This window comes from Buteo buteo, chromosome Z (assembly GCF_964188355.1).
Source record: "Buteo buteo chromosome Z, bButBut1.hap1.1, whole genome shotgun sequence".
Taxonomy (NCBI): Eukaryota; Metazoa; Chordata; class Aves; order Accipitriformes; family Accipitridae; genus Buteo; species Buteo buteo.
Genome location: NC_134204.1, coordinates 11,416,760 through 11,430,321, shown reverse-complemented (window position 1 = coordinate 11,430,321; position 13,562 = coordinate 11,416,760). Strand labels below are relative to the sequence as shown.

Sequence of the window (13,562 nt, the reverse complement as noted above, 5' to 3'; positions counted from 1 at the left end):
AAAACAACTAGCAGAGATGCTCTTCTAGATTTGAGGAAACGTACAGAGAGCAATGAGGATGCAAATGCATCTGTGAAAACTGTGACAGTCTTCCTGATATTTTAGAAGGAAAGGAATTAGACAAGCTAGAAAAACACTATGTAATTCAAGAACACACATAAAACCTCATGAAATCAGTAGCTAGAGCTCATGAGAAACAGGCTTAAAGGACCAGGGGGTTCAGGAAGCTGTTAACAGTTAATGAAACAGCACTAATGACAAAAATCACAAGCTATCCCAGTGAAGAGAAAGGAAAGGACATACAATGAGAGACCTGTCTCCCTCTTCAGAGGACTTGAACCCTCTTCTTGAGATTCTTAAGGACAAGCATGATTGCACAGGGAAGAAATCAAAAGGCCGAAGCACAACATTAAACACCTAGCAGCGAACACACAATATGAAAAAAAAAAAAAAACAAAAAACATGGCTGCTACTCATAGGAAGACAAAGCTATCAATCATCAGGTGGCATTAAGAAGGCTGGAATATTTGCTGCCTTAATTGCTTCAAGTCCTCACTGACAGAGACAACTGCAGTCAGGCAGCTGACAGAATTAATGTTGTTTTTTCAAAAAAAGAAAAAAAACAGTTCAGCAAGTTGTAAAAACCAGGCTGTGGTAAAGGAAAACAAATTTAAAAGCAAACAGATAAGATGGTTATTTCTAAGTCAGCTGGCCCTTCATCCTGAGGTACTAGGTTGCAACACTGACAATCACAAAGCGCTAAGAACTTGAAAAACAGGCAGTGCACTTGAAGATTTGAAAAGGGCAAAGCAAGCATTTTTGCTTAAAGAATAGGAAGAGGAGGACTTGGATAATTATGAAAGCTCTAACTTGACTTTTTCCCCCCGCTCCTAGGAATTGAAGACTGGAACAAATATCAAATTATTTGCAAATCTTCTAGAACATAAAAAGGAGAGAAATAACAGCAAGCATGGTTTCATCAAGAGCAGAACTGTGTCAAATGCATTTAACTTCCTTCTATGACAAGGTAAATTAGTATTAGGGGTAGGAGAAGAACAGTAGAAGTTTCATATCCTGAGGTCTGGATGAAACTGCTAAAATAGATGCAAACACACTGGAAAAAATTATACTCTGGGTACCCAAACTCAAAGAATGTATCAAGCAGGGTCCCTGAGGCAGCTCTGGTAGCACACAGCCTGGCAGCTTGGGTACTGCACAACTTTTTCACATACAACTTGAAGGATTTGTAGGCATAACAGATTAGGAAGAGACAGACAGCAATGTGCTTAAGCAGTGAAAAAAAATCTGTAAGAATAAATGCAAAGCCATATTCAGCTGTAATCCAACACAAATATAGGCTAGGTAACAACTGACAAAGCCCTTCTTCAGAAGGAACCTCAGCTCTGGAAAGGATAAGAGGCTAACTATGCATCAGTGTGAGTCTGCGATAAAAAGGCACCATCACAGCAGAATATCTGATATCTTGGGACATCAGGATCACAGCCTGGAGAACAAACTTTTCATTGCTCTGTAGTGCACATGAGCAGGCTCTCAGCTGGGTTTCTATACATTCAGCTTTGGACACTGCACTTCAGGAGAAACAAAGAAAGGAGACAGAAAAAAAAAGAAGGAAAAAAAAAAAGACAGGCTGATTAAAGAGTGCCTTAAAAAAGGCTAAAAGAAAAGGGGTCATTTAGTGAACACGAGAAGAGCGAGTGGGGCTTCATCCTCTCTTTGCAGCACGCCTTCACTATTCTAGAGAGGAAGGGAATCAGTTCTGCTCCCTTACTACTTGTCCTAATAATGAGAAATTGATTTATACAGCACAAGAGTGATCTAGAGCAGAGGTCAGGAAAAGCCTTTGGACAGTAAAGACAGCTAAGCCCTGGAGCAGGCTGCTGTAAAGCTCCATCTCTTACGTTTTTTGTTTTAAGGGAATTTTGGATCAATAGTTGTTAGTAGTCAAGGCAAAGCAAATCATGACATTTTGCTGTCATAACTAAACTAGTGTTTCTTTAACAGTCATCTCAAAGCATGTCTTCCTGCCAATTCAGCAGAAACATAGAGACTGACGCTGAACCACCTCATGGATCTTGTACTCTCTCAGAAAAAAAGAGAGAGCTATCCAAGGAGAGGCATCATTGAATGTCTTGTCCTTTCTAGTATGTTTGTACACTTGTTCTCCATAAGGCACAGAACTAAGCTGTTTCATTTGCATGCTCTACAAAACCACAACAGAAGTTCCTTTTCTTCCTAGCTACTAACAGTGTTCTTAAACTTCACTTTCCATGTCACATTGACAGTTTTGACCCAAATCACTTCTGCTCAGAAGTGAAGTAACACAGTCATTGTTAGACAGGAAAGAATTTACAACACAGATAAGCCAAGGGAAAAACTACTTCTGCTATGGCACTTCAGATGCCTCCCCAGATTAAAAAAAAAATAAAATTTGTTTTCCTAAAAATTTGCAACAAATCCAGAAAAGAAAGAAAAGTCCTGCTACTGATAGATACTGTAAAATAATCTTTTATAAAAACAAACCAAGAGAGCTCTAGATAAAAGTAGCATTTCTAAATGAAATATATTAACTCTGCACTTTGGGTAGTAGGCAATAGTTTATCATCTATAAAATATGAACACCATATGTTATCTTTCTGTGGGCATACAGATGGATGAAAGCATAATACTTTTTTTTTAAAACAACAACAACTTCTTGGGTCTTAATTGCTGTTTTCTAAAACAAGAGTGTTTATACTGTTGAAGAAAATGTCACAACCTTTTCCTTTTGACTTCCCAAATCAAGATTATTTATTTTTAAATCTTACTTTCATGAGATGGAAATACCAAGATTTATTATACACCCACTTTCAATTAGTATATATATAAAAATATTTGATGTAAAGTTTCCCAAGGAACATTTTCACACGACAAATAATACAGATAACTCCTACTAAGCTAACAAGCTATCCTCAAGTTGCCTTGAGAAAAAGTCTTCATTTTGAACAGTTTAACACAAACCATTTAGTCTCAAACATTATTCTTACTATTTACAAATTCAGAGCTAATTTGTCTGCTTCTGCATCTTTTCTAATATTCATCTCTAGTTCCACACAATGACGTTCAAAATGTTTGGTAGAATTAGATAGCTCTAAGACCATCACAACATGCTGCAGTCCTATACAGTACATTTGATTAATTTTTTGTCTGCAAAACATTAAAACTGTTAAGAGGTGTCTTGCAAGGAAGAAGAGATGAAACCTTCAGCCACAGATCTAAAACCCTGGTAGCACAGAGAAGCAGCAAAGCAATACTCCATCCTACCTCTTGAAGCTGCAGTCGAACTTTGCTAATGGCTCTAATCCAATGGGCTCTTGCTGGAGGAAATGGTGGTGGCTCATTGTCTCCATGGTAGCTTAAAGACAAGAAACATAAAAACACTGTATGAAAAACACTCATCTGTAGCATTAAAGATTCAATGTTACACAGTGCAATCACAGCTTCAGCTCTGGAAGCTGAAGTAACCAACAGGCTCCAGTCAACACAGCCCTGCACATGCTCTGGGAAGTGAGAGACTAAAGCAAAGGTTTCCTTATATACTGGAACCATCTTGGAAACTGATGAGCTGAAAGATATAAACTAGGATATAATCCAGCCCCAGGAGTAAGATGTTGGTCAGAACATCAGGAAAGCAGTCCAAGATACCTGATCAAGCCAGTTCAACACATTGGTATCCTAACTGCACACACAAAGAGGCAGATGGAAGATTTTCCATCCCCATGCCTGTTGCAGGTCCCTTCTAACCACTGCCTCTTTCTACTCACCCCTATGGTTGCAAATTTGCAGCCCCTCTTCAGTGGAAACACCAGCAACAGGGCTCAGCTGTGTTTTTCCCCATTTATTGCACCTTTCTCACTCCATCCTTTCCTACAGCTTTTCAAGAGGGCATGTGCATCTGGCAGCAATGCTCCATCTCAGTGCGCCACAGCACATTTTACACTCCCTAACCTCATGATACATTGGGCCTTTTACACTCCCTAACCTCATGATACATGCCAAGGTTGCATTCCTTCTTTTGTATGTTGCTGAGGTGTAAATCACCGAAACAAACATCTTTCCCTGTCTGCAAAGGACCCCGCACTGCTGACAGTACAAAAAAAAACATAGCTGAGAGCAACATGCATCCATGCTACATGTCTAGCTCAGGTGCAACTCTAAGGATCAACATTCAGAGCTCAGTTCCATGCATACTCCATGGAGATAGTAAAGCACTGCCAGAGTGTGGAGAGAAAGGGAGCCAGTGATGCAGGAGTATCTAAGTTAGATGCCTAAATTAGGCTGAAATAGACTGTGTGAATAACCTTCCCTGTGAATAAATATAGGCCAGCCATTCTGGGACAAGAATCCTGCTGCTCTGTAAGTAGAAGAGGAAAGTGAGTCAGAGTTTGAAAAACAGTTTAACACTTTTACTAGTCCTGTTTTCCTTTTTTCATCTTTAGTGTAAGGGTTGCCTACACATGAACTGCTGTGGTTAATTCCCTCATATAAGCACAGTGACACCAGCTATACCCTCGAAAGGGTACAGACAGGCAGATATCTTTCCATGGATCTAATTGTACCAGATGAAAACAAACCCTCATACTTAGGAAAGCATAACCGTATCCACACTAGGGGCTGCAATAACTTGATTACCTCAAGAAAAAAGTGACTCCCAAAGTTAAGTAGTGAAATATGAAATTCCTGTAAAACCTGTACAAAACCCAGCACATTACTCCCCCAAACTTAGCTGAAATACTTTTGAAGACTGTTTTCAATACTGGTGACAGCTTGGAAAGCCCAAGTGCAAGGACAAGAAAAGCTGCCACAGTGAGTCAGAGCAACATGTCTATTCATATTGTAATTCTACAACCTACAACTACATAAACACTAACTCTAATTGTGGTAGCCTACTACACAAGGAAGGAACTAGTGCAGCTCTACCCATGACTACATGTAGTTCTTCATTGCTTACACATAAGCTTGATCACACATGAGCAATGGAAGCAGCTATCTTTGGTCCAGACTACATTCATTAAACCAGAAACAGAAAACACAGCAAATGAGCTTCAAGGCACTAGCAGGCATTCCTCCTTACATACATAGCAAACATAATTTAAGCTTAGCCAATGTCTCATAAATAACTGGTCCTGCACATAAAGATGTTTCACAGATCAGCAACATCATTAGTTGTTAGAGAAGGCTGCAAGAACAATGTATGTAATTTTCCCCAGGAAACAGGAAAGAGAAGAATCCTCTTTGAATTAGTTGAAAAGAACTCAGAGTTTCACCTACCTCACTTGGGCTCCTGCATCAACATCCTTGGGCTTCTCAAGTTCCAGAGGTAACTTAGATGCAGAATGGTCTGCACATTTCTCCTCTGTCTCGCAGACCTTCTCCTCCTCTCCTTCACCATGAGGCTCCTCTTGCTCCCTGAGCCATGCCTGACCATCCTTCTGGTAGCTGCCCAAACTGTGGTAGGAATGATTCGGCTCTTCTTCCTGGTGATCATCTTCTTGCTCAGAGCCATGGGCACTTTCATGGGAATGGTCCAGCTCACTTAGATGAGAGCTTCCCTGGCTGACATTACAAGAGGAGCCATATCTACTACTGTCAGCAGGACTATGAGAGAATAAGAAAGACCATCAGAAAAAACAGTGGCTTGAAGAAACACAAAGCAATCTGCACATCAGAGTGGGACACTAAGTATTACTGAAAAGACATGTTATGAAGTCATTTAACTATTATGCTCCCCAAACTAGATCTAGACTTCTGAACCTCAAAACTTTGGTAGGCAGTAAAAATACGTCATACACAGCCTACCAGTATATAGACCATATATGCCAATGGTCTTTCTTGCACCAACAACTACTACTTCACCTTACATCAGCTAGAAACTGCCAGTGAAGATATTCTAATAACCAGACAGGAATAAGAATGGAAACATAGCAATTCAGAGTCTAAGTGGTTCTGTCTTCTGCAGTTTCACTGCAGCTAAGGTCTTTACCATGACCATTTAAGCTGACTATTGTTAAGCTTAACACATTTAAATTAAAGTTAACTTCATTTTTATATGTATTATATGTTTACGATAAAATATATTGCAGTCAAGATTAAGGTTGTGAAGACTATCAACTTAAAACCTTTTACAAAAGTAGAGCAATTGTTCAAAGGGAAGCCACATGTCTCATTCCAATAGAGCTTTCTCAAGAATTTTCTTTATATATAAAAACAGCGCCACAGGGGCATAATTTCTGTGATCCAAGACACCACTTCCAGGACTGAATTCCTAGAATCCTCACACAAAATCCAGTGGATGGAAATTTCTCATGCAGTCAGGAAAACTACAGCTTAGCCACAGTTAACTTTTCAGTCTGAGAATTAAGCAGCACTAATGTTTCTCTCATTTGCAAATTTAGGAGACTTTGAAGCCAGATAGAAAGTTTTGGGGGTGCAGTGTTGCAACTGTATGATCAGAGGCACAAGTTTCACTTAATATCATGCTGAGATATAAGTTTAGCAAGTCTCTATTTTTATTTTCGAGGGCAATTGTAACTTAACATATGCACAGGACTGAATACAGACTCAGGAAATACTGATACCTTCCTTCAGTGGCTTTCCTAACTGCATAAAATAACCTTTGCACAGATTTCAGGAATAGCAAGCATTAGAATACCTTCACTGATATCTCAGAAAATGTTTTAAAATCTTCAATAATGTGAAATGAACCTAATTAGTCCTACAATACAGCAACAGTAAGTTAAATTTATCTCTAAAATTAGAAGCCTTTACCTTTCATTTTGAAAACAAAATGCTCATTCCTTCCAATATGTTGTACCATTACTTTTTTCTTAGTAAATACCACATAATTACCACTAAACAAGAAAGTGAATTGTATGCAGCAGAATTAACAAACAAAGAATCTAACTTCTGAAAAACTAATGAAGTTTGCAGTAAAAGCTTCTCATTCATGGGACACAGTATAAGAACATGGGAAGTGAAATTACAGTTACAGGAAAAAGTGTGGAAAAAGGTGAGAAAATGGTCTAAGGGCTTGTAGATAACTAGTGACTGCAGTTTGCCTCTGTGAGAGCTATCAGTAATACTACAAACACTTGACAACAAATAGGGGATGGGACTGAGCTACAAACATCAGACACCAAGGCCAATATCTACTGCTGCAATATTGCATTATAAATGGTCACAAACTTGAAACCATTTATTATGCCTCATTTGTAACTAGCCTTTTCTCATTCAGTTGTTCCACGCTATTCAGATCTGCAGCCTGTGCGCTAGGATGAAGCATTGCTCCATTAGGAGCAGAATCAAGCTTAGTTTCTTTCAGTTCAGGTTCATCTGGTGCATGCTCTTCTGCCTGATCTTCTTTCTGCAGTTCACCTGAAATCACATTCTGCTGATCTTCTGACTCTTTATCAAGCTTCTCTCTCAGCTCTTTGTTGGATGTATCATCAACAGTGCTTGCACCAGATGGTTCTTCAGAAAGTTCATTGTCTACAGTGTCAGGCTGCTTTGAAGACAAGTTTACTTCTATATTTGCATCAGTCAGTTGATCTGAGACTGCAGATTTTGAGTTTTCATCTGAACTGACTGTTCCTAACACCTTGTCATCTGGTTTTGACACAGCCTGTGGTGGTACATGTGGTTCCCTTTTGGCAGAGGTCTCCCTGTTGTCTTTTTGCCAGGGAAAGGAGAAATCTAGCTTTTTCCCAAATACTGCTCCTTGGGCACTCTCTGGCTTACTCACCTTTTCTTCACTACCTCCTTCAAACAGAGTTGAAGAAAGCTTCTTAAAGCTGGACATGAGGCCCTGATCTGCCCCTGCTTTATTAAGAGAAGGTGGCTGCTGAGAGAAGAATGACCCAAATGGTTTTCCACTATCAGCAGATGACATGAAGCTGAATTTTGGCAAACTGGGCATGTTTGGTATTTCAAAGACCATTTTACTACTGTTTGCATCTGGAGGAATGTTATTAGGTTTACCCTGTTTCTTCAAGTCACATTTGGAAGCAATCCCTTCTGCAGGCACCTCATCAATTGCTAAATGTGTGTCTTGTTCAGCAGTTTGCTGTTCTACCTGACTTGTTTTCTCTTCATTCAGCTGGAGCAGATGAACACCGTGCTCATCAGCTGGAGCTGCGGGTTCTCTATCATTACTACTGATCATGTCCTGCTGATCAGTACCAGCACTGGCCTGATCCCCTGTAACAGCAGGCTCTGATTCAAGTGTATCAGTCTGGTCCGACTGGGAAAGGTTTGTGTCTGCCCCATTAGTCGGCGCTTCCATTTCCAGTTCAAGCCCATCAGAAGAGCCAGTCTGAAGGGTGTCAGTGGCTGCTTTGTGTGTAGGAGCAGCCTGTTCCTCTGTTACATGTGAAGACTCCACATCTAGTTGGCATGTGTTTACATCACTCTGGTCAGGGGCCTCAGCCTGCACTGTATCAACTGCATTACTGAAATCAGACTGGTATGGCTTAGTATCTACCAGCTCAGAGGGTTGTGCATCATTATTCAACTGCAGAACCTCGAGGGCTTGATTTTCACTAGAGACTGCTGTTTCTGAAGTGATCCTCAAAGGTTCCTCTTTACAGGTTTCCAAGTTCCTGTTTTCGCTGGTTTCTGTTTTTATAGGAGACTCTTTTGTGGAGCTCTCTTCTGCTGAACCAGGTAATATATCCTCCTTCAGAGAGCTCATGACATCTCTTTTAGACTCTCTGGCTGCAGGTGTATTTTCTGTCTCGCTAGAGTCTTTTGCTGGAACTGGATCAGTGACATCTTTCACCCTACTGCTTTGAGGTTTAGGGGTGGATTTTGGAGGCATCTCTTTTGGAGATTCTTTTGGACCTTTGAAGATGCCAAAGAGATCATTTGTGAAAGCTGGTGCTGGACCACTTGGGAGGGATGAGAAACCAAAGAAAGAGGAGCTTTTCTTTTGTGCAGTAGGAGGTGCAGTAGCTTGAGGTTGGGAAAAGAAACCAGATAATGTTTTAGGTGGTTTCATTTTTGTCATGAAACTTGAAAACATTTCAACTGAAGAATCCAGTACTGATTTATCACTCTCAGATTCCTTAGGTTTGTTTTGCAAATTAGATGCTTCTGGCATTTTAGAAGGAGAGTGTAGCTCTTGTGCCTGTTGTAACCTGTCACCAAGAGTTTGTTCGGGTAATTTATGTTCTGGCAACTCGGGCTGTACACATACTTCTTCAGAGACTGCTTCATTTTTTATGTCACTTAGACTATTTAAGTCATTTAGACTCTGGGAATCCATTTTATCACCTAAGGCCATGCTATAATCTTTCTTTTCAGAAGCTTCTTCTTTTGAAGAATAAGTCTCCTCTTTATCAATAGGAAATGCAACACTGTCCATTTTCCCCATGTCATCCAAAGCATCTTCTTCTGCCCCTAAGGAAATAGTCTGTTGGCCCTGAGAACCCTCCTGCACACTAGGAGTCTGAAGGCAAGGACCAGAAGCAGCTGAATTGGTTACTGCAGCATCATTGGTCTGTGGAAGCTTCTCTAACTCACTCTCTTCAGCTACCTCAGCAACACTTTCTACATTTTCCACTGCCAGCTTTTCTGATTTATTTTCTGGGATTGTGAGGTTATTAGACATTTGCTTGCCAGTCACTGCTGCAATAATATCATCAACTTCTTTTTCATTGTCTGCATCTTTTTGCCTGGCAGAACTGCTAATTTTGACACCAGAATCAGTGGAAATACTTTGCTTCACATATGGCTTAGAGTTCACTGGTTTAGCTGGTTTTGTGTTGTTCTCCTGTCCTGGAGCAGTCTGTGGCTTTTCATCCAAAAAGGATGTCAAATTGAAGAAGCTAAAGCTAGTACTTCTTTGAGGTATGCTCTTCTCAACAGCTGGACTGCTGGAGAAGAAGGAGGGAAGATGAAAAAGCCCCTCTGTTTCTTGCTGCTTCCCACTAGGAGGAGCAGGAGCAGTTGCTGAAGGCTTTGGTTCATCTGATTCAGTGAAGAAGGAGAATATGCTCCTACTGGCTGGCTGGGCTGGCTGTGATTTCGAAGCAGTGATACCAGAAAAGCTGAATGGCAAACTGAAACCTGACTCTTTAGCAGTCTGATCTGGCTTTGGTTTTGTCTGATTAACTGTGCCTCCTAAACGATTTCCTCCTTGTTGCTTTGGTGTAACCGTGGGTATGCTGCTTTGCTGCACAGCTGACTGACTCACTTGGCTTATTTTGGGATCTACACCCATTGGCTTCTGTGAAGTGTTTCCAGGAGGCACTTTTTTACTCCCAGGAGACTCCTCCTCAGCTTTTCTGCTTTGTTGTTCCATGTGCACCCCAGGGCTACGAGAGACCTGCCTGTCCATGCTTTCTGTTCTCACCCCTCCCTTAGGGGTGGAGGACAGACATGGCATACTGGCACTCTGAAGACCTCCAGACTTCTCAGTTTTTTGTCTCGACTCAGCCACAGTTCTGCTATTGGTTTTTGGCAGAGTCATAGTACTTGAGGTTGGTTGAGGAGGGACAGCCTCCATTTTGAAGAGATCTCCAAGGGATCCAAATAATGATGAGATGCCGGAGGTTTCCTTCTGTTCTGGCTGTGTCACCTTTTCTGGCTTATCATTTTGACTTTTTTCCAAATCTGGTGATGGCTGTGGTGCTTTGCTTACTTGCGTTTTAAAGAAATCAAAAAATCCAGAAGCTTGTGTTTTGTTGGCTGTTGAGCTTGCAGGAGAATTTTCTCCAAGACTGAACAATTTCAGAGCGCTTTTAAATAATGTCTCCTCAGGCTCAGTTGCTGGGTGGCTCTGATTTGGCTGTGACTGACTAGGTTCATTAATACTTGCCTGCCCTTCAAGATGCGTGGAAGCTGGCATTGCTTTAACAGGTCTCTCTTCTCGTATGGGCCTGCCATCTGGAGCAAGTTGGCTTAGTTGAGAGGGAGATTTTTTTAATCCTGTTTTTTTAACATGGATGTTTTCATTCTGATTTAATTCTGGCTTTTCGTTTCTAGCAGCCTCCAAATTAAGTTCTGATGAAGTATTTCTTCTCAGTTCTGATACAACAGGAAACTTTTCCCCTGCTTGTGCCTCATCTAATTTTCTACTTGGCGCAAGTGATAACACATCAGTTTTATTTTCAGATGATTTTGACTGTGTGTCCGTTCTCTTCAAGGCAGAATCTTCTGATGTCTCAGGGCCAGGACCTGAAGTCTTTCCAATTAGTCCACCCAAAGCAGAAAATAAAGAGCTAACCTTGTTCACTGGAGTTTTCTTATCTTCCTCAGTCTTTTTTGCTTCTGTTACTCTTTCAGTAGATGCCGCAGTTTCTTCAGCTTTAGGAGTAGATTGAAACAGATGGAAACCAAAGAATCCTGATGACCCACTCCCAGTAGTTGTCACTGGGACAGCCTTATCCACCTCCTTGGTGTGGACTTCCTTACTCAGCGATTTATTGAAAGCTGCTCTGGAATGTGTCCTGAGATCAAGGGTTAGCGGAAGCTCCTCTGAATAATTCTGGGTCTCCTTCTCAGGTCTAAAATCTACTTTGAGTTTTTGAAGTTTATAACCTGAGAAGTCTAACGGCTGCTCTCTCTGATAATAAATAGACTCCTCAAACATTTGTGAAAAAGTCTCCAAATTCATGTGCATTAGCTGATCGCTCCTCTGCAAAGCTACTGACAAATCCAAGGGTTTATTTGTTGTATAATCACCTAAAGACTCTTCTTCAGCAAACCAAAACAGGTCATCTTCACTGCCAAGAGGGACTTTAAAACCACAAACAGCAATTGTGTTGTCTTCTAGCACAGCTCTTGGAATGGAATCCATCTGAAAATTATAATCCCAGCAGTCTGGGTAGGAATAGGTTTCGGGAGCACACACATAGACATACTGCCCAGTGGGATCAGTGAGCAGCGAATACACATACTGGCTATCACTGTACATGTAGTATCCACAATCACCATCTTCTGATGGCCACCATATACCCTGCTCAAGCATCATTAGCCACTCCTGATACTCCTGGCTATAGGATGAGTACATAAAGCTTTCATCCATACTTAAAGTCTCTTGGTCAATTAGAGTCCACATAGTTCCATCATAGCCAGAGGAGTAGCTTAAATCCATGGGTAACTCTCCTAATGAGTAACTGCCATCTCTTTCAAATGATGGAAAGTTACTATAACTTTCATTTTGAGAATTAGCAGTCCATGCATCATTTTCTTCTGAGCAAACATCTTGAAACATTAACTGGTCAAATGACTCATATGACATCACACTTAAATCTAAACTCTGTCCATCAAAATTAGCATTAGTCTGCCAATCCATCACATTTGCATTTCCATCCTTTTTACAGAGATTCACTACCATATCATTTTCAGGCCAGTCCAAGAACTGATGGGGCAGAACAGAGTTCTGGTTTAACACATAGTAAACTGGTACTCCTATTTCATGAGTGTCAGCCAGTTCCCCCACTTCATATTCCCATTCAAAGCTAGAATGGCTTCTTGTTTCCTGATAAGCTGAGTACTGCTCTGTAAGGTTATAGCTTTTATTAGTCAAATTGAGAAATTCATTTGATTCTTTGTTTAAAAGATTTGGAAAACCTCTAGATTCTGCATCCTGATATGGGATATGCCTCCCATTTATAGGCTTTCCAGATAAGTCTTGTACTTTGTCTTGAGGATTTAGAGCATCAGGGGACACAGGATGCCCACAGTGGGGAACATGGGGCTCAGGTGTTTTATTTACTCTTGCACTGGACAGGTGGTCAGTAGTTTTGGAAGATTCCATCATTTTCATATTATCCAGTTTCTCCTTTGGTTTGGGCAGGAGATTTTTTAAGAAGCTAGAAGCTTCCTGCTTTTCTACAGTGCTGCTTTGAGGGTCAGAAGCCATTCCTGAGTTGCCAGGTTTTGTCTCTGAGCTAGAATCCTCACTTCTATCAAAAAGCTTCATGAAGCCTAGAGAGTTTGTTTTCACCTTCTCTTGCTTACATTCAGATAAGTTTTCACTTGAAGCAAATTTAAATAAACCAGAAAATAATCCAGGAGAAGTGCTTTTCTGGCCATCATTCTCACTTTTAACAGTCAAGTCTTGATTACTGGCTGTGTTTTCATTGGAAGAAATGCGAAGAAACCCAGAAAGAAAACCTGGTGTGTGCTTCTTCTGTATATCATCTGCACTTGCAGCTTCTGGCCCTCTGGCTGAGGAGGTGGATTCAACTGAGTTGTCATTTAAGTCTGGTGCATTTAGTCCTTCTCTTGTCAATACTCCTTTTACATTTCGACATTCTTCCTGAGTACTCTCAGTTCTCTGCTGCTCTCCTGCAGCCTTAAAGGTAGCAGAGGCACTCTCCTGGTGTTTTTTTCTATTTACTTGGGCACTGGATAGGTTTTCTTTAGTCACGTTTTTTGTTTGTTCATCTTTATGGTCTGATAAACTTGGAACAGAGCTAGATTTTAATGAAATGGCATTTTCTGAATTACTGGTTTTGTCTTCAAGCAAAGAAATGCCACTAGAACTCTGATGACTTCTT

The 13,562-nt window shown here is 40.7% G+C and overlaps 1 protein-coding gene across 4 annotated transcripts in view; it reads right to left on the bottom strand.

Annotated features, from left to right (window-relative positions):
• UNC13B (unc-13 homolog B) overlaps nt 1-13,562 on the bottom strand; it is a 221,518-nt gene that overhangs the window by 131,998 nt on the left and 75,958 nt on the right. For all 4 annotated transcript variants that reach the window (XM_075019433.1, XM_075019434.1, XM_075019436.1 and 1 more), the window contains 2 exons: nt 5,329-5,655; nt 3,322-3,412 (listed from right to left, as the gene is read on the bottom strand). In XM_075019433.1, coding sequence (XP_074875534.1) covers nt 3,322-3,412; nt 5,329-5,655 — 418 coding nt within the window. The remainder of the gene's footprint in view (nt 1-3,321; nt 3,413-5,328; nt 5,656-13,562) is intronic.